Below are 22,010 nucleotides of genomic sequence, written 5' to 3' on the forward strand. Positions count from 1 at the left end.
CAGAGCAAGTAAGTTAGAGGGTTGGTGGGCCAATGTATTGCCGGTCTCTCTCTTTCTGTTCGCTCAAAAAATATTGCAATCCCCAAAAGACTTGCGTTGGTGACTCAATCCATATTAAGGATTGACCTCGCATGGAAACAGCAACTGCCGGCCGTACCGCCGGCCCGTTTTTGTTTTTACTACTCGACACCTAGCCGTTCGAGACGGACCAAAAGTTATTCACTCGCCCCGTCGCAATAATAAATCAAGGGAAAATAGACTTTGCCGATCAATATCTGTCGCTAGACGATATATAAAACCCGGAGAAAATAAAGATATAGAGAAAAGCACTTGAACTTAATGGATAGCAGTTCGGTGAGAAACCGAAAGCCAGAGGAAAGAAGAAGGAAAAAAAAAGTCATTTGATGCCATCAAATGTCGACATCGTTTAGGAGTTGTACGCAGAAATGCAATCTCATCTCTACCGACGTACTTCTCTAGCTGCTCCCCTTGGTCCCAGTGACGTCAGTTGACGCTTTGACGCTTCCATGGTGTCGCATAGTTCCATACCAACATGAAAACGGAGCAATATCAAAACAATCTAGCGCAGTTTCGTATGATGTTGACTGCTGCCAGCAGCAGCGAATGCATAGAACGATTATTGCGATCGACTACAAAGGAAGTCAACGACAACAACAGAAATGGCTCTCTCTATCTACACAAATGCCGAGCCAAAAATGCCAACGAATGCGATTCGCTGTCTTGAATTATGTTTGACCTTTTGCCCCACGCCGATTGAATTGTACGAGACGCCGATAGATGGTCGGTGTCCGTAAATATAAACACGAAATAAATCTTACCTTTTCTTCAGCAATCTCGGCCCGGGTTTCCGCTCCGACGACGCGCGCCTCCATTTCCGCCAACTTTATATATGAAAATAAAAAATAAATAAAATAAAATTGTGGTTTTAAAAAAACTTTTTTTTTTACAAGCAAACAAAAACTTTAAAAATTTTCATTTCTCTAAAAGTTGGCATCGGATCAAATGTATGCAATTCAATTTAAAAAAAAAAATACTTCTAAACTGGGTATATCACTCGCTTCAATGTATAAAATAATATTTCATCAGACATAGCCAGACAGCACGTTTCATATTTCTTTTTACGATAGATTTGTGGATGAGTCCCCCACCCACCCTTGCAGCAGTGTACGTTGAAACAAATCTCCCCACCCTAGCAGACCCCTCACTCGATCTCCCTCACCCTTCCCCTAGTCGTAGATCTCATACGAAGCGGATGGAAAATCATCGATCCGTGCATTTCTGGATGGAAAAACGTACGATCGTATGACGAGGAACGCGTGTTTGAAAACGCCGGAGAGGATTGAGGCAGCACTTCTTTTGATGCTCCGAGGTCGGTACTAGTATATAGGAGTAGTAGCTCTGTACGTAGGTGGCGTCGCCATGGCAAAAGCCTCTGAGCTTCCGAACGGGGGAGGGAAGGAGTTCCCCGACGGATGAGTCATCGGTCAGGGAAGCTCGGCAACACGCGCATTGAGTCATTCACGAGGAAGAACAAAAACACACAACATAAAATAAAAGAACCGCCGGATCGATAATCGATCAATTCAAAGAAGTCACGAAATAGTCGATAGAAATACGATGAATAAAACAGTGAAATGTCGAGCGCGTGAACGATGTCGTTCCCGTGTTCCAAATGGATGCAAAGTATGTCCGTTTCATCATCATCATCATCAAGTCACCTTGATATTTTTTAGCGCTTTACAGCTACGAGACTCATAAACTTCTAGGGTCGGTGACGTTTTTTGAAGATATAAAGACAAAAAAGGGGGGGAAAATAGCGTTACCGGTTGCTTAGAAATGAAATTCGATAGAAGCCAATCAATAGTTGGCCGCCCAACCAGAGTCCCCCAGCGCCAAAGCTGAGCTGATACCAAATGTCTAGACAGCCACCATCTAGCGGCGGGATAATCAACGAGGAACGGGAGTCGTTGGTACACTTCAAATTCCCGCCGCTAGGTAGCCTCGCTGTTGCATCTGCTGAAAGTAAAATGGTGCGCACCCTATTATCCCTTCCCTCTCACTTTTCTCTGATCGTGATAAATAATGAGTTCAATAAATAAAATAATAAGCTGCTCGCGTGAAACGAATTTTGCGCTTCGCAGTGAACGAAATGTTAATAAGCAAAGATTACGAATATAGCTATAAGCTTGTTATTCACGCTCCCGTTCATATCAGCCTTGGCCCCCTTAAATATTTTCCCAATCCCGTTTTGGTGCGTTTGCAGATGAGAATCGCTCTGAATAAATCCTCACGCTAGGCCGACAATGGTTGGCACGGGTAAAGAGATGGAGCGCGCGTAGAGGCGCACAGCCCAATCGTGAGAGAATTTCCAGTCATTTGACGCGTTGAGCACGCACCCACCATTTCCAACTGCGGCAGTGTCAGTCAGTTCCTTCCGTTTTTTTCTCTCTCCCCCCCCCCCCTGCCGCCACCTGAATTATGGGGTTCATCATCAACGCCTCTCTTTTCTCTTTTGTTGACTACAAGGGCAAGGGAGGGTTGCAGTAGCGCTAGTGTATGTGCGTGTGTGTGTCCCTTTTGTGCCACTTGACCGGGTTATCTTGGGCCGTAAAAACACGCGCACATACACAGACACATTCACATCGAGCCTGAACAGAGGTCGACTGCAGGGGCGGTAACTGTATAGAACAATAACAACAATAGCGAGGAAAACCAAAGAGATGATGATGGTGATCCCCCTCCCCCCCAAGTCGAGCCAACTTTCATCCGGTACCCCGTTCAACATTATCCCGTTAATATAACGATGCGATTGAAAAAGAAAAGGATGAAGCTGATAAAAAGTTGTGGGAGGAGGAACACTACGGAGGGATTCCCGTTTCGAGCAATCCTAATCAGAGATGATTTTAAAGGGAATAAAGAAGAGCCGAGCAAAAGACTCGTGGGAAAAGTGGAAAGCTTTTTATAGATCTCCTCGCTGATTGGATTTCCTGTTACAGTAAGGGCAAACGCTGATCGATAGTCGTCCATCATCATCGTGTTTCTTCTTCAAAAATGGAAGGGGGGTAATATACGCCTACAACAACAACAACAACAACAACAACACTTTAGGGTATACCTTCATCAAAATATCCTCTATGGATTCCATTGTATCGATATCCATGTTTGTTTGTTCTTTTTATTTCTGTTGGCTTGATCAATCGATGAGTTGTCGTTGGGGATCAATTCAATTCACTCTTTCAATTCAAACTGTGAAGCTGTCATTGCACCACGGCCTTCATTCACAGGCAAATCGTGTAGGCTTCACGTATCCAATCCAATATAAGAACAAATCCGTTAAGCCTTCAACTAGCAAGCACTTGAGATTCTTCTTGGGGTATCCAGTCACCAGAAGAAGAAGAAGCAGGAAAAAACCCAAACTCAACAACCCCTTGAAAATAAGAGAAAAGACCACCCACTGGTCGGTCGGTCACTTGTGCTGTATACGGGACAAGATAGGAGAAAGGCAAACTGTTGTGAAGTGGTTTGGTTTAAATAGACACCAACTTGTTTTGTCACTGCTGTAGCGGCCCAAGTCGAGTTTCCTACTGACTGGATCAGGCCAGCAAACCCCAGTTTTGACCCTTGCTGACAGCCATGCGCTGCGCTGCGCAGACCCCCACCCTTCAACTCACGTGACGCACAGATCCACACACACACACACACACACTCCAATAGGCAAACAGACACACGCAGACCAGACAGCACCAGGCCTGGAATAGATGAAACTGTTGAACAAACATAATCAACATCGAATTTGTTCAATCATTTCGTGACCACATTCATCAATGGCTGTGCCCTTGTCAACTTGTTTTTGAATCGCAAGAAAGGAGGCCGCCCCACTGGCTCCTTATACACACGATGAAAACTTTTCGAGAGTAAGCCACCATATAAATCTTTGGAAGAGTCAATGCCAGGTGTCCATTCATCATCGCATTAACTGTGCAGTTTCACATTTGGGTTCTAGGTGCGTGTCGCGTCACAGGTAACCAAGGAGCTAACGCTTGCACGCAACCTACGTACCTTTCTACCCCCACGCACACGCACACACACACACACACACACTTACGCCTCAAAAAAACCATAAAAAAGAAGTGAATAAGAAAACAACAAAGCCACGAATTTTATGGACAACACGAGTGTCAAACGAGTGTGCACCAGAGCTGATTTCTCTCGTCACAAGTTGTTCTTGTTGCTGTTGTTTTCATTTTACGACCGACTAAAGAGACTCATTAGAGACTTTGGAAAATTTCGAAGAGTTTTTTTTTCCCCCTTTCGATTTCTCTGACATAAAAGCAAAGTCAAATAGGGGAGGAACTTGCGATGAACACGCGCACCCTGTGCAGCTGGATCAATTCAATTAAGAGAAACAAAATGCTCGGTCGGCAATCGTTGCCAAATACCTCTCCGGCAATTTCAAATAAACACTCGCCAGTTGGTAACAGATGGTAAAACATTTAAAAAAAAGGTTCAAACAATAACCAAATATCATTTGATCAGAAGACGATGATCAACACGATTCATCTGTGAATAACATTATCTCTATTGAATCAAAGTTGTGTCGAGGGGGGAAGCGGTTGAGAGCTCAAGACCAATCTCTGTCTCAAGCTTCCGGTATCCATCACTCCGGAAATTCATGTCGAACTAAACCCAACGCAGACACACAAAGGGAGCTGGAAGCAATGTCTGTGTCTTCACTAGCTTCCATCAGAATACTTCATGCGTTTACTTATTTATTTATGACGATTCCGCAGTCTTGCCTATTCTCTCTCGTTTTTTCTCTTCTTCTTCTTCCTATAGAGTTGCCGGATGCCAGAACAGTTTGGCAGATCTCCCTCGTTGCCAGGCCAAAACGACGTTAGTCAGAGGCTCTATCTCTCCTTCTTATTTATGTACGAGAAACCTTTCAGTAGAGAGAAAGGCTCAAACAAGAAAAAAAAGGGGAGAAAAGAAGATGCGACAGAAAATGCAGAGACGGCCATGACACAATCCGATTAGCCTCTCGTCTCTCTACCATCCAGGAATAAGAAAGGTAATCAAAGACGATAGATACCCGAAAAACTTAATACAAAAAATGATGTTGTTGATCAGGCTCACACACACATAGTGTATAGTACTATAGGCTCCTATAGGGGGGCCGGCTTGGTTGCTAATCGATCCACCCCTAGGCACTACTACTACTAGCATCCATACCAAATTATTCCATCGATTAAGTAAGTATCGACTTTTTCGGCTTCGGGACTTCCCCCAAGAACCGTCGGAGGCTCTCCTGAATGAGCAATGCCTGAATGGAGCCAAGGATCACGGGAAAAATTTTGAAACAAATCACGGAGGAAAGATATTTTTTCACGCGGCTGCACATCGTTGGCTCAAATATGCCGATCCCAGCATTGTTAAAAAAAAAGATAAGAACAAAAATAAATATACTTTTAAAAATAGGAAAATGGGGCAACAGTTTAAACCATTTTTTCATTCCTGAACTAACAAGATCCAATCATGTCGTGGCCTTGGGCACTTTTTCAACATGGCTCGTGAAATGCAGTTACGATAATGGTCCCGACCCATCAAAAACTCACTTTGAAGTCGGTGCGCACTTTTGGGGCCTATTTTTGTGTTCGGTGCATTTTATATCGCAATGTTGTGGTGGTGACTCGGGAGGAATTCGATCTTTTCCTTCCTGATATATTTCACGTTACAAGGAGCTATCTTAGGGTATTATCTACTGGGCAAAGACCAATTCGGGAGTAGCCCCAAATACCGAGTATACGTGGTGTTGGTTTTCTCTTCCAGCGGATTAGAGTCTTCACGGTAACTTAGCCGTCTGGCCTGGTTGAGTGACAAACCCCCTCCTAGTCTCACCAGTAATATCTGAAACACATACAGAGATCCTTTGGTGGACAGTAGCTAATGGAGGGACTCTCCTGGCTTGCTGTCAATAAATCCCTCCCCCTCATTCCCGTTAGTTTGGGAAAGGGAGGGGGGAGCCGGAAGAGGCTCGGTGGCGGGGGTGGGCGTCTCACGGGGCGGCAAAAGGTTCTTATGTTTCTCCGACGAGAGCTGTGAGCCGTGTCACTCCGTACCTTTCTACTTCCCCCCTCTCCATCGGACCCTTTCTACGGAACCGAAGCTGGATGCAGAGTAAATGTGCTCAGTGGGTTTCGCTCGATTCGCCCGATTGGATCACACAGCAGCAAACAAGGCGAGGGATTTTCTTTGATTCCACCTAAACCGTCACTATGGTTCCGATGTTTTCCTCCTGCTTCTTTTTTATTTTCTTCCCTTTCAGAAAAGAACCAAAAGGAAGAACGGACCTAGTTCTTTCGCCCCGTGTGACAGCACCCAATAGATGGACAATTTTCTCCCCTACAGACGGGCCATCAAAAGATTCCTCTATTCTTCCGGATAAAAAAAGAAAAGAAGGGAGGACTGCTGACTAACGATGAGTCACAGCACTGAGCTAGATGATCTCTATCACCCCGTTCAACCAAAAAAATAACGTAGCTTCATCACGGAGGGAACACGCTCCATCAACTTTTTATTTCATCTATATAATATTATATAGATTCGGATCGTCACACCCTCGCCATCAGTTTATTGATCGCCCTGCAGATGAGACCTAGTTTTCGGTGTTGGACCGATAACGCAATCAAACTCGATCGAATTCGTCGGCCCTTCAAAGATAATCTGAATTAGTATCCAGAATAAACACAATGCAACAACACAAAAAAAAAGTGACTCGAGTGCAATAACGTGACATTTTCTCGACATACAACAAGTTTGGTGACATCTTTCGGCCTCAACACACAAGGACGTCAGGGGAATAGCTCACGACTCTCTCTCTCTCTCTCTCTTTGCAGTCAGCCTTCTTTGTTATTCTTAGCTCCTTTGTACTTTTACTTACACTCTCCTTCCTCCACCGGAAGGCAGAGTTGGCTGGTAGTAGCTTCTGGGCTGAACTCGACTCGAATGCCATAGCCCAGCCACAATATATAAAAGGGAGGGAAACGAGGAAATTGAATAGAACGCGGCAGGGAGGCGGTTACGGGGGCTCCCGAGGTGAACGTTCTGAACCTCTGCAACTGTGTGTTCAATCGAATATGACGCAGACATAGGAGCTTTTTATTAAAGTTCGCAAAGAGACTAAGAGAGATTGAAAGATGAGTGCGGTTGACGTCAATCCAGATGAAAACTTTTGCCCTTCTTATCTTTAACTCGAATTTTCTCAAAATCAATTAGTAGACATCTTTCAGCAAGTTCGACTACAGCAGGAAGGAGGGGAGGTTTTCCGTTGGCTTTTTTTTTCCTTCCATGAGGGGGAGATAAATAATGAATCTAATCTGGAACATTCGCGTGGCTGGCACCAGTCAAAAAGTCACTTTATTGATGCAGACAACCCAATCAAGCACTTGGACTTGTTATATAAAACAGACCAAAACCCGAGCTCCTATCGATCGCGATGCTAATGGAACTGATTTAAAAAAACAACAACTGTCTAGAACTAAGTTCCATGCATCCCTCTCAAAATAAATAATGATGATAACATGTCTGCAGAGAGTCGCAACGACATTAGGGAGAGGGGACGAGAGAGAGAGACATAACACGAAAATAAAAAACGACAACAAAAAAATAAAAGATGCGAAAAATAATGAACACACAAACACACAGGGAACTTCATTCTCGGCTGAGTCATTGGGATGGAAGGAATCCCTTTGCGCCGCCACCATTTCGGTTAATTGCACACACACCCAGTGCCCGTACTCTTCTGGTTCTCTCTCTCTCTGGGTTCTTATCTGCGTCGTGCGCCTTATCCACTGTTGGTTGGGCGACGCCAAACGTCTCTCCAGCCACCCTCCACACCCCACCAAATTCAGAGAAAATAAGAAGGAAGAGGGGGGAGAATTGGCTCCATGCGCAGATTGAGTGGTGGTGGCGGATGTAAGATGAGCACAATTGCATCGCGGCAAAAGGGACAGGGAATGAGATCTCGGGAATGAAAACGGTGACACGCCCAGCGTTTCAATTAAGATTGGGAAAAGTGTATCCTTGTACCATTTAGACGCGATTTTCTTTATCGATCCGCAAGTAAAAAGGCCCAGATTCGATCGACCAACTGAGCTCACTCCCTACCCCCCCTCTCCCCTGCCTTTCCACAGTATAAATCATATAAAGAATATGACAATCTAAATCATTTTCTATGAGGTTTCCAGAGAGACAAGGACTGAGTGCCATTAACAATTCAATTAAGAATGGATGGAGAAAACGTCAATACCCTTTCTCTCTTTCCCCTTCTCTCTCCGAGTCTCAAATATTCATCACGCAGCATTGCCATGACACATCTGCCAGCGAGACCCGGCTTCATCCGCACGTGCATACGGCAGCAGGAATACGAAGGAAAGAAAGAAAAAAGGATAAATAGCTATAGCTGCTATATATATAAGTAACACACAACACGCTATGTAGAGATTCTTTGATTCCCTGGGAGCATTGTTAAGCAAGTTGAAAATCCTTTTTGATCCTCCTTACCCTTAAAAAGAAAAGAAACATTTACAACGAAAAAGAATCTAAGCAACACAGACAAAAAAAAGGAAGATGAAATGGCGGATTCTATCCAGCTCTTGTTTACTGCCGCCAAAACGAAAGGCAGTAGTGAGTGGGAGAGAGAGAGTTTCGGATGTTTGACTTTTAGGAGGCACAGAGCACGCACGCGCTCAATGGGGGTGAGCGACGAACCGTTGGATCCTTCCGGCCACTGTTGACCCGTCCCTCGAGATCCGAGTCGCGAGTTTCAAACTGATCTCCAAACTTCCGCGCGCACCATTCCAAATTTTTTTTTTCTTCTTTTCCATTGCCCTTCTCCCCAGTCTATTCTGATAGATCCTGAAGAGGATTCCAAGAAGAAAATTGCTATTCCCATGAAAAGCGTAATGGAGAGGATTGCAAGCACCATGACAACAATGGCCGGCTCATAAATCGACTCGAAATAGAAGGAAAATCCAGCACCATCTTCTCTTATACTATGATATGTCTCGGATGAAAACGGAAGAGGCACTGAGAACAGCTGATTAAATAGAACCAGAACTGAAGGGGGGGGGGGAGAGAGGAGGAATGGGAACAATTCATCTTGACTACTGTGTAAGTTGGAAACGATCGACCAGGAATTCCGACACAAACTATTCTGTGGTTTCGGGAATTCCAATCGTCTACGACTTTTTTTAAGGTTCATTAACATCTTCTTCTTCGTCGTCGTCTTCCTCGACGATTTTGTGTCGAGTAGCTTCGTTGTTTTTAGTTTTCTTTTAGTCTATTCTTCTCCTTGTTTGATTCGATCGCTCCCAAGCATCCGCTGAACGGATGTCGAGTGACATTTTGTTCTTTTAAGAGAAGATGACGGATGCAGACGGAGATCGATGAAAGAGCCTCTTCACACTAGACGCTCAGTCCTTGGTATGTTTATTGATTCGCTTCTGTCTCCATGCCTCTCTCATCTCTCTCTCTCTGTCTGTGTGTGTGTACGTTCCATTTCCGTCCGCTTTCAACAACATGAGAGGAAATGCTATGACAGACCCAACTTCATCGACCGTGTATGCTTAATTGGGCGCCACCCTTTCACCGAATCCTGTTCTCCCACACACACACGACAGGACACACACAGACGGTAAAGGTCACCTGTGTTTGACTTTTATCTTTTGACAGGAGAGAGAAACCCTGGAAATTGATGTGAGCCATTTGCAAGAAGAAAACGGGAATCGAATCACATCGATCCAGCGTCGACACAAAATTCCATACATCAGACATACAGACATCTTATACTCTTTGCTGGCGTGCACATCAAGTCCTCTTTCACGGAGGGACGGATCGGAAAACGACAGGGGTTGGGCGTCCGGTCTAGACTTATTTGGTATTCCGGATGAGACCACAACCAAAATTTTTATGACCTATCGTTTTCTATTCTTCCATCAAGGAATCACGCTCCACCAACTTCCATGCTGGCATGTAGGGAATCATGGCTTTGCTTTTTGACACGACATGCAGGAGCCTGACGAGATTGCACTGCCAAAAAAAAAAGTCGAATTCAAAAAGTGTAGATGAATTGAGGAACCGGTGGATCGATAAAGGTGGAAAAAAAATTCGTGTCAACTGGACGCTAGCGCACCTGGACGGACACACACACAAACCAAAGCGCAGTAGGAAGTTTTCTACATCAAATATCATCGGTCAATGTCAGCTAGGACACAATAGTGGGTTGGGATTTGGGGATGGATTTCAGTGGCTCACTTTTTTTTCCCCGTGTGTTGTGCCCGGCGCAATCACATACCAACACCGCGATTGATCTGTCGCACTCTTGCAGCCCGTCCGCGCAGCATTACACGTGTTTGCCGCCCGCAACAAATCACATTTTCTCCTTTGCGACCCCCCAGCTGGAAACGAGATATATAATCCAGCACACGAGTTTTTATTCAAATATTCCACGTCGTTCCCAGAAAGTAAAAAGATGACAACGACCACGGGGTGTGGGAAAGAAATGTGGAATATGGAAATAAAGGCCCGGGCCGTACTATCGCGTACTATTCTACTCTTTACGCTCAGTGGTCTCTGCAACTGGCAGATACGGCAAAACCGCCTTATTTTTTTTTGTCTTGTTATATTTCGGGGAAAATGGTTGAAAAAGGCTGGAGCGAGTGTCAGGCGCAGACATAAGTACCGGAGAGAGAGGGGCGAGCAAACACTGGAGTGCGCCGTATATTATATATGATATGAAAAGGGAGCTAGGCGCTTCTCTATTTCGTCGTCGTCATTAAATCACCACAAAACATTTCTATTCTACTCTCCGTTCTCTTCTGCATCGTCAAAGTTGCCCAGGCCCCGCGTCAAGTACAACTTTCGTCTGCACACGGCCTGCTTTTCCTCTCATGTTTACGAAAGCTAAAAACTAGTGTGGCGTTCAGTCAAACTTTTTCTGCAACGTATAACTCAAAAGTTTTAAGGTTTCGACCAGCCTTTTGCTTTTTATTTTTTCGATTGTTTTTGTTTTGTTATTTATTATACTTGGTATGCCGGCAACCGCATCGCCAGAAATCAATTCCCGTGAATCGGTCACGGTTTGAATGGCAGACGGTAGATGGTGCCAGGTTGTGAGAGAAGATGCGAAACAAATGTGTGTCTCCTACCTTTTCGCGTAACAGTCCGCGGATTTTGCCGGCTTGGTCCCTGAACCGTTGCAGTGACATTTCCAATTCGAGACATCGCTCCTCCCAGTTGACTCCCGGATCGCCGCCCTCCATGCTGTAGACGTACGGAAGGTAAGTATCCTCATCGCCGTACTGGTCTTCATCGTCCATAACTCCCATCATCATGTTGGCGTGATCCGGTTCGTGATGGTGATGATAGTTGCGCGAATCAGAGAACCAGAATCCTTCGCCGCTGCTGCTGGCCGCCATCGTTGCTTCGCTGTCCATTTCGCCATCTAGGAGTAATAAACGACATCCTATTTATCACACCCATAGGCGATAGATATATATAGAAACAGCACACACAATGACGCCCAATCGTGTTCGTCAACAAATCATAAACATGTATGACGGGATAGTGAGCGTGTCAGGGCGCATAAATCGCTAGATCCATCACAATCGTCCAACCCTCTTTGTTATCACCAAGTGGACAGAGGACACACGAATGACCGCTATACATCATCGAACTTGTCTTCAGAGTTTCTTAGGAGGCAAGATTGGTTTTCAGATGAGAAACTCGATCGCCAGTCGTGATGAATAATACAGCGTGAATCTCCCACTTCTTTGATTACAATATTCACCTGGGTAGTCGTTATGCGAGTAACGATCGTTAGTGAGCGCTCCATCCTCCATGTCGACCACCTCGACGTCACCGGCCAGTTCAGAGAGGGCAGTGTGCAGGGATGATGTCTGGGACGTGACCGAGGTTCTTTGAAAGTTGTTATCCGATAACCTCCGACGTCGATAATTGTACTGGACGGAAGATGGCCGCAGGAAGCTGTTGCCATGACTCTGGCTGCTGGCCGGCCGATCCAGCGAACGCCTTTTGATACTCGGCGAATTGGACGACATGTAGGACAACCTGGAAAATAAAGCGACATGTCATCATGAGGTAACTAATGGCTGGATACCCTAGACATGGAACTCATTTGAGCAACTTTGTGTGTGCACGCCGGCGGACGAGATATAGAGAAGGGGGCTCTTATGACAAACGACGCGCAGCAAGGGACATCATCAAGCAAACCACTTGTCATCTAGACGATGATCCAGTCTGACATTCGCCTCCCTCCCTACCCACCAGTTTCATCCAGCTGGAGGAGTCGAGCTGAGCTCATGCATTCGGTTCTTGCACGTTCAGTGCCTGTCTCATCCAGATAAGTGGACGAAACTCATCCATCTTTTCATGACGTGGCGGCTTACTGCCTGCCATCATCATCATCAGCCGGGAATTGTGCTCTAGCAAATCACTCGTTCCTTATCTTTGTGATATTAACTTTCTTCCCCCTCCCCCGCGCTCAAACTATTCCATCCGGCGGGAAATTCTCTCGTGCGACAGATGGTTCCTTGATCTAAGACGACGTCCAATTTGCTCTCCGGCATTGTCCCCATCAACTTGAATAAACTCCCACGTCAAAATTATCCTCACGGCCAATTAATTTGATCCCATTTTCACATAAGTTGCCAATTAGAAGGACTAAATCTCTTCCTCGAGTAATAAACAATCAAGAAAAATCAAATTAGTCTCAAAAACGGTTGTTTACCTCGTTGTTCCGTCATCATATGTGACTGGTTCGATAATAGCTGGATAAGCCGTCAGGTGAGTGTACTCGGAAGAATCGCGCTGATTGTGATATCCTCCATTGCGACGATCGTTGGGCGGATAAACATCCACTAGACGCGCGATGGGATCAAAGAGTTGAGATAGTCGGGCATCCGTCACCAATGCGCCACTGCTTCCGGATGAAGTCGGCCGGAAGGGATTACGCTCGCTCATTTTCTCGCAAATCAAAGATCCCTTTGAAAACCTCCTATGATGTCCGCACAAACGATTCAATCTCGGAGGGTCTCAATGGCGCATCCTGTACAGCCAAACAATAAAACGGGCAGACAGAAAAAAAGAAAAAGAAATGGTTAGTGGGAGTAAAGGTGATCCATGGTCCACGTCAAAGAGGGAACCGAATCCACACTCCCGAGTAGAAAGTCTTCAGAGAGATAGTAGGCAGACACACACACACACGAAAAGGAATGTCCTGTCAGGCAGATGGCGTGACATGCATTTGATGGAAGGCCCACGGCGGCCCGCCCACGGTGAATACGTAAAAAAAAATGGAAACGAAAAAATAAAAAGAAGAAGAATCGACACGATCCAGTGGATCCAATGTAGCTTCTGTCCGCCCTTCCGACTCTTTCCGCTCCATCACACTCCCAGTTGGTCCGGTTCTCTCTCTCCTGCTGCGTGTACCACACGTCCAGACACGCACCGTCAAAGTAGAAAGAGGAGGAAAAGCTGAATCAATAATACCGACTACCTATCTATAAAATAAACATTCGATCCTTCACAAAAATAGATATTGGAGATGGTGGTACAGAAAGAGAGAGAGGAGAGATTTGTGTATAAATAGGACACAGTTCTCCAGTTAACAGATGGGACAAAGAATTATCGACCGAAACGCTGGAAAAGTTGTTGGGGAAAAGTGGGACACTCTTGTGTTCCAACAACAACAACAACACAGAAAACAAAAAGGGGAATTCCGTTTTGTCTACGAACGAATACGCTCGGTTGCACAACAGAACTGACGACAGGTGCTGACAAAACTCTTGTTTGCCGTCCACCTTCTCTTATTACATTCTAAGAGATGGCGCTGATTCGTTAGCAAAGCGTAGTCATGGAGACCAAACTCCTCAAGTGCACAAGTACCAACAGAGTGGGACACGCATGATAACAAAAAAGGAGATATTCCTTGGGATAATGAGAGTATTCTGTCATCCATCAATGACTAAACGTTGCCATAGCGATAGCATCCGATGCTAAAGATAGTTGGCTAACTTATTACTCTCCACTTACATAAGAAAACAACGCCATTTTATAAATGCAGTTCAAGGCCTTGCCACAACAGGACAGCAGCCAATATTCTGGGTTCTCTTTCGGACGATGGATGGAAAGATCCGGTGTGTCGCGGAACATGATGGATGATAAGTCACTGCGGTTCCCGATTCTCCACTAAAGGCCGCCCGATAAATAATTCATAGTTGCCTCCCAGAAGAAAATGAAATAAAAATAAAGAAACAACACTGATGTGGTGAAAAAAACGTAATCATACGAAAGGCGAAGCCGATGCCCAACTCCTTTTACGGACTATTAGGTAGGCGTTAAACCTCGTCGCTAACTACTCCGAAAGAATAAGAAATCCGCTGGCACAGTGCCCTGTTGGATGGATGATCGACCTGTCATCAGCAGACGACGCTACTTCCCAGTCAAAAATACAAAGCCATAAAAGATGACCGTGAGCGCAAAAGTTTAAAGTCTCGAAGGAGAATAATAACCCTACTATTGAACACACGAAAATGGATCGTTATGGCTGAGTGCCAACATACCGGCCTAAACGCGTGTTCGACGGCACAATCTGAACGGACGATTGATTCTTCCAGCGTCGGAGGCACACCCTGGCAATGATAAACGGACACGCTCGTTTCTTTTTTTCTTTTACCTAGCCTCGAAACATGTCCGTCTTGTAAACATTCGAATGTGCAAGAAGGAGAGAAGCTGATGGTTGGAAAGTTGAGTCGAGACTGAAGCTCACCAATCCCACTAACCCCCAAGTTTGCTTACTTCGTCTGAAAGTCGCGGGGTCCCGCGATCGAAGACGAAGAAAAGAAGCAAAACCGGAACTACCAATCGATTGATTCAATCTACCCTTCTCTCTTTGTGCCTTACATTTTCTTGATTTACTGAAGCTCCTCTTATTCGGTCTAGATTGACATTCGTCTGCCCCAAAAAAAAGAGGAAACCCCACGCAATCACGACTAATATCCGACATTACTAGGTAGGAGGTGAATGTCAACACAACTTTTTTCTAGAAAAATTTCATAGAATTTCGTTTTAAAAAAGTTCGCCATATAATGCCCGCCACTAAACCCACACCCGTCTCGGTAACCAATTAAAATTCCCCATGGCAACCGAAATTGTCAACAAGAAAACAAGCCGAACATAATTAACAAGCTCCTTCTATAACGTGGTCCTCTCAGGGAATTGAAGCCGAGTAGACAGAAGGTCTCCATTTACCCGGTTCAGCGAATCAATTCTACCAGAAGCATCCGTTTTGACGTCATTTGAATGACAAACATGCTGCATGCACATGACTATTGACAACATCAAACATCACTTTTTTTTCTCCCCTCCCGCGTTCCGAGACGCGATGTAGTTACGACACCGGTCCATGAATGCAGCGCATTTACTTGTTGTAGACGACTATTGATGAACCGTTTTTCACCCGCTCAAGACAATTCCCTGACTGACCTTTTTATTATTTTTAGAAACCAGACGTGCACATTGTCCCGAATCAATAAGAAGACAGCGGCCACTTCCGTAATGGCGGCCTTAGTAGTGTGGTCCCATTCCAATACCAAATTGATGGAGAGAATAAAAAAAAGGGGAAAATAAACAAAACAACGCAAACCGAGCATGTTGAAACTTTTCGGGCTATTGTCCCTGCAATCTTGTCACCTCTCAAGTGAACGATAAGATAAAAGGAACCTCCCCCCATGTTCCAGTTTCATGAGGCAGCCCAACAGAAACAAGAACACACGCTGGAAAGTAATTTTCAGCAACTCAGACACAAGATTGATGCATGTCTCGAGTTAAAAGCGATCGGCAAAGTCAAGAGAAGCCGTAGAAAAGACGAAGAAGAAAAAACCCCATGTAAATAAACAGGAATCGTCTCGAAAAACAGGAGAACTGGTGAAAGACAGAAAAGGGCATCAACCCCGAAAACACTCGACGTAGAAAAATGAGCCTCATAGATGTGGGCAGAAAAAGCGAGAGAGAGAGAGCGCGCTCGAACCCTAAAAAAGACACCACATAAGGATTAAGTTTCTCTCTCAAAGCTGTTCCATTCCGTTCTCTGGCCAACGTCGTCGTCGTCATCATCATCTATGCGTTCATAAAAACGACAAGAGACGCGAGGCAGATTTGATATTGGAGCCGTGGCCTGTCAGATTTCGTCAACTTTACAGTTCATGAAGTGAAGTTCATGGCGGCTCTTTTTTTTTTATTTGTAAATTTATTTTAAAATGGAAAAACACTATTACTTTTGAAGTTGATGGAGGGAGACCGTCATCTAACTATACTCCGTGACCCGTTGACCGGCCGACAGTTCCAAAACATATCTTCTTTTACGTGCCGACCGTTATAGAGAAAGTTTTAAACATATACAGACACCATTTTTCTTCTTACCCCTAGAAATAAAACAAACAACTATCCATCTTATCAAACCTATCGATCCTTTCAAGGAATTAAAAGAAAAAGAAGCAACAGCAAAAACAAAACCGCCGTTGGGTTTCCTTTTGACTTATTTCTTCCTTCTCTCCCCCACAAAAATAAATCCAATGATTCTTTGTCAAGGCCGGTTGCTCACGAAGCCGCGTGCAAACACGAGACAGAGCTAATTAAGAAAACGGGAGATTAGTTTCGTACATGGCTGAATAGGTCGTCCACATCTGCCAAGAAAAATAGCACTACGTATTCGGGGAATTAGTCAGCGTGGTAATTCGAGTTCGGTTTCTCTCTAATCTTTAATTTATACGCCCATTAAATATGCTGGCCGCAGCACGAAAGAAACATCACGTCGAAATTTACCACGATCAGACTTGAGATCCGTATTGTATTCCTTCCGCAGTACTTGAACAGGAACTCGATCATCTTATCGACGTATAAAGTCTACGAGATCAAGAGGATGAAAAAGACTTTTGATGTTGCGCGTACAATCACTAAATTCGATTCGGTGGCTTCCATCCCTTGGCCCAAGTAGAGTGGATCAGCAAAAGACCCAGGCAGTGATTTAGCGTGTGGGGGGAAGAGCGCCGTTTCATAATCATGGGTGCACAGATTTATTGATCAATAATCTTCTCGCCAGCCTCGCCTATTCAGCCTCCATGACTTTGAAACCCATTCCAACCCCACGAGAAAAAAGAAGAAATTCGATCATCCAAGACCAGAAAAAAAAGACGAGTATCCTCCCTCTCTAAATCGGTAAAACATGGTATTTTCTCGCCTCTCTAGCCTTTTTTCTTATAATATTTACGTGCTTTCACTCCCATCTAATTAAAAAAAAATGTTACGTGATAAGAAAACGAGTGTGGGAGAGGAGGAAAAAAACATTCGACGAGGATGATTGGCTTTAAAATTGTGTACGCACTAAGAAAAAAAAGCTATGTGAAATTGGGCGGGTGAAACTTAGTAGAATTCGTTTTGTTTTGCTCCCGTTTTCTCTTTTTAGGTTCTTTTAAGTCGTGAGAAACTCGACAATTGGTAAAACACCGAGGAAATAACTTGGAGAAACATTAGCATTTTCTTCGAAAAAGGGATGGTCCCCTGACATTACTCTTGTAAAAGCAAACGTCGACAACAAATTCTTTCTACTGCGTCATCTCGGCTCGTCGTCGCCTAGACTCTCAAATTCAGTAACTCTGCAACTTAAAAAAACGTTTCCTCTCAAAAGACCACCCAAAGAAAAACAAATGGCATGACGCCATCTTTAAATGGTAATAAGGCTTTCGCCATATTGGGGATACTGGCCCTCTTCCATCGATAACGACTTTTTCCCCCCATACTAAAAAATGCGGAGACTTCCGTTTTCTATCCAGTAATAGATAACCCGTCGTGACTTTTAAGCACCTTTAATGTATAACGGCTACAGCAGACCAAACTCAGCGGTTTCAATTGAAGAAAAGCAACTTTCTATTGTACACAAAAAACCTCGTTTAACTGGACACACACACAACCTGAATGGATGGCAAGTATCCAGGTCAAGACTACTACTATACTATCCATGATGTGCGAAGGAGTTATTTCCTTGACTACCGCCGGAATATTCCGCACTCGACAGCTGGAGGCTCTTGTTCTCTCTCCCCCGACACTTTAAACTTTAAAAGGAACTAAAATTAGAAACCGCTGCACGACTGTCGAACTCTCCCCTCTCTCCCACAGTGGTGTAGGATTCCAAAACTCCGCCAGGGCGGAAGCTGATCAAGAGTTGCGCTTCCTGCATCTTTTAGGCTTTCCCCTGGAACTACTGAGCGAGCATTATTACCTGGATATGAGCACACTGTATAATAACAGGGCGTTATTATTCAAAGAGAAGTGGGGGGGAGAAGAAATGAACATTTTAAAAACAACTTTTTTTTGTCGCACCATACGGCGCGACAGCAGCTGGATGCCACGCTATTGTTGTTGTTGTTGAAAACAACAAAACGGAGGGCAAAGAAAAATAAAAAACATTATCTAAGATGAAGGCGGCTAGAAGACTCAATCAGTCGCCGGAAGTCATTAAAGAAGCTATTTCGGATACTCCCGAGAAAAACATTCCAACCGAAATAATAGAAAACGAGAGATTTAAAATGAATAAGAAAAGAAGAAAGAAAAACGACGCTTTCCTTTACTTTTTAATTTGGTTTTTCCGAGACATTTGTTGACCGGGAAAGATCAGAGAAAGTAAAAAGAAAAATCGGGACTAATAAGGATCCTCTCTCATGGCGTCCTCTTAGAAACATGCCTTGGATAAAAGATCAATGTTATTTTGATTCAAGGGTGTTGCCATGACAACAACATCTATGTCCCCCTTTTTTCCCCAAATTATTCAGTTCTGCTCACGTAAGGCTCTTTGCTTATTCATCATGAACATCATTTCCGATTTATTTAACGACTAGCAACGTATTCTTAGTTAACGGGAAACATTTTACCATTCAAAACTGGTACCGGAAAACTCACTGGCTCAAGAAGTATTGATCACCTAGCTACAAAATAAAATATGGGGAGTCAACAAGTAGGATTTTCAAAAAGTGCTGGCAGAAATAGCAACAAGTCATCAAGAATCATGAATTCAAGAAACCAGTCGATGATTCCCGCCACGGAATATATTTAGAAAGGGAAGAACACAGACAAAGAGTCCTTGGTTCTTTTTTCCAACATTTTGAATGGTGGAGTAGTCACGTCTCTTACTCACACGGCCTTATAAGGCCAACAGAGAACAAATGTAGCCGACATGGACGAATTGCTAGATAAATACGATGAAGCTTGATTCAAAATAACGTTGGAGGGGAGACCCTACATAATAAAGAAAACCATTTTTCAAATAACCCAGCAAGGGGGTGAGAGACTAGGAGAGAGTGTGGGGTGCCACAGGGCCACAGCTGCTCTTTCCAAGAAACAAACCCAGAAAAACAAAAGACACACTTTAATATTACCCAAAAAAGAACACAAAAATTCACCTGGTTTCTCAGTGTTCCTTTTCACCATGAGGCAGGAAACTTGGCACATCGAGATCGGAAAGCCAACACACAATTCGCAAACACTACGTCTCTTTCTTCCACCAAACGTTGTCTGTTTTGTTCACTTGCAAAAGACTGGAGCCAAAATGCTTCTGAAAATATTTATAATATGTTACGGGGAATTTAGCTGGAAAACACGCGCGATCTTGCACACCCAAACACACATACACACCACACACCCGTATTCTCAACTGGCTTTTTCCTCACAGTCCACGCGGTCTCAAACACACAGGGGGGATAGGCGTGCTCAGACAGAGAATGGCTGTACTCGCTTCAATGGCGGAAGCAACGCCGTCACTGCATTGCCACAACAACAGTCATTTTGAATATGAAGATGTCGTTTTGTGATTTATCGGTTGAATATATTGTATAACGCGAACAATGAAACCAAAAATGAAACAATAATGAGACGACGAGGTGATGATGCGACTGCTCTCTTCGGGAAACACGCGAGAGACTGAGAAGAATAGAACAGACACCGTTCTGGCGGGGGTTGGCTGTGAGCCGAGATTGTGCCATCTGACGGCGAGTGCCAACCAAGCGGATGGCGGCGCAAATATTTTGTTTGGGATTCGATTGACATTGATGAATGATGAATTGAATGAGATTAATTTCTGCAAATCATTCTTTTAGCTATTCCTAATTTTCTTAATAAATAAAAAAATTTACAGAATTTTGGGAAGTTGACAAATTTTCGAGTTATTTTTTAGTGATGCGAGTATAAATGGTTCCCCGCCAGAACCCAAATAGGAGGAAGAAGGGGGCCCTATAAGCTCTTTCCCCCCCCCCCCAAGTATGAAGTAAAAAGAAATATGGAAAAAACAAGAGAAACCTTGAGGCTATCAAATCCCAACGCCATCAGGTCTCATTTTTGCTTTTTGTTTAATACCCAGAAGAAGAGAGAGAGGATAGAGCATTCTTCCCATTGTTTCTCACACTTTTTATGATGTTGGACTTTCTTTCTTTGTTGGAGAACTTGTCAACAGAGTTACTTGTTCAAACGGAAGAGAGAGAGAGAGAAGCTCACATCTCTTTGATTGATTTATCTCCTGGCATCTTTATAGGAGACGGACGTAATCAAGCGGAGGCCGAGTAATTTCATCAGCAACAGCCATCAGAAGATGATGAATTTATGTTCAGAAGCTCCGGTAGTGATTAATGAAAAGAAGGGGGGAATGCAATTCCAGTGTATATTTTTTTAAATAATAAAAAAAGGGATTTGTTAGGTGCGCATCCAGCAGGAAAAGAGTAGCTGTACATCTCTGTGACAATAAAGCAAAATGGTCTGTCTGTGTGTCTTATCCATCACATAAATTCGCTTGTGATGTGCTGTCAAGCGTATAGAAAGAAAGCAAATCGTAACTCTTGTTTTCCCTTTTTTTCATATAATTCCCGCAAAGCTCTCCTCTCGGGAAGTTTTCCGGCGTGAGTCCGCGTGAAAAAACTTTTATTTTTTCGGTATTGCGCCGCATCTGTTCCCTGTTCGTTTCTACCCCCTTGAAGCAAAGAGAGGATCAAAACTGACGAGTTGAATAACAAGTTTCTTATTTCGTTTTATCTCTCGCTGCATATCTGCTGTTAACAAAGTGTTTCTCACATATGATCGGAGGGTATAGGATAAGGAGGGAACAAAATATAAAAGAGAATTCATACGCACAGCCATAGCGAGAGCAGTCGGCGGCAGCAGCTCACGTTGAAGCTTATCATACGACTGGCGCGTCTAAAATAAGAGCGTGTACCACGCGAGAGTAGTAAGTGAGAGAGAGAGAGAGAAAAAGAGAAATGAGAAGCTCTTCGGGCAGCTCTGGGGGTGACGTCGAACACAAAAACGGGAAAAAACCAGGGCTAAAGATAGAACGACCAGTAAGTGGGTAGAGCTAATAATATATGAGCTGCTGCCGGATTCCCTCCCTCGTTGTAAACCCCAACATCCACCCTGGATTTATACCCAGTGAGACAGGAGCAGTGGCTGTCACTGATATTTCACGGCGAAAATCGTTTCCCCTTTTGTGTTCATAGAAACTTGATCGACTCCCATTTGATTCCAACCCAATTTTCACCATCTCATTTCCGAGTCGTTGACGGCTGAATAATGGAACTTCGCATTTAAAATCCATCACCAGAAATGTGGCCCTTTCCCATCGCCTAATGCGAATTCATCACGCGAGAATCCTACGGGAAATCAGCTTTCACTGGGCTGCCGGCTGCTGCTCGGCTGATGGAGCTGCCTGCCTATCCTATACATAAGACAGTGAATGAAAATGCTTTATTCGGGAATCAAAAGTCATCTGGATGGAGAAGTTTCTCTTCTAGATAGACAGTGACCCGATATAGATCTTTCCCATCAGTAGACACCCATGTATGCAAGCAACCTTGTTATCTCCAGTCTTTCCATTCTCT

At 44.2% G+C, this 22,010-nt stretch overlaps 1 protein-coding gene across 7 annotated transcripts in view; it reads right to left on the reverse strand.

Annotated features, from left to right (window-relative positions):
- LOC124192437 (uncharacterized protein CG43867-like) overlaps positions 1-21,323 on the reverse strand; it is a 31,350-nt gene extending 10,027 nt beyond the window's left edge. For 4 of the 7 annotated variants that reach the window (XM_046585711.1, XM_046585709.1, XM_046585710.1 and 1 more), the window contains exons 1-5: positions 19,551-20,070; positions 12,827-13,144; positions 11,867-12,147; positions 11,226-11,521; positions 840-902 (exon numbers count right to left, since the gene is read on the reverse strand). In XM_046585711.1, the coding sequence (XP_046441667.1) occupies positions 840-902; positions 11,226-11,521; positions 11,867-12,147; positions 12,827-13,059 (873 nt within the window). In that variant the 5' untranslated portion in view covers positions 13,060-13,144; positions 19,551-20,070. Of the gene's footprint in view, positions 1-839; positions 903-3,136; positions 7,685-11,225; positions 11,522-11,866; positions 12,148-12,826; positions 13,145-19,550; positions 20,071-21,267 lie in introns of those variants that run through there. The other 3 variants (XM_046585713.1, XM_046585712.1, XM_046585708.1) reach the window with 2 other exon arrangements.
- Positions 21,324-22,010: the final 687 nt, after the last annotated feature.

Source organism: Daphnia pulex, chromosome 4 (genome assembly GCF_021134715.1).
Source record: "Daphnia pulex isolate KAP4 chromosome 4, ASM2113471v1".
In the NCBI taxonomy this organism is placed as follows: Eukaryota; Metazoa; Arthropoda; class Branchiopoda; order Diplostraca; family Daphniidae; genus Daphnia; species Daphnia pulex.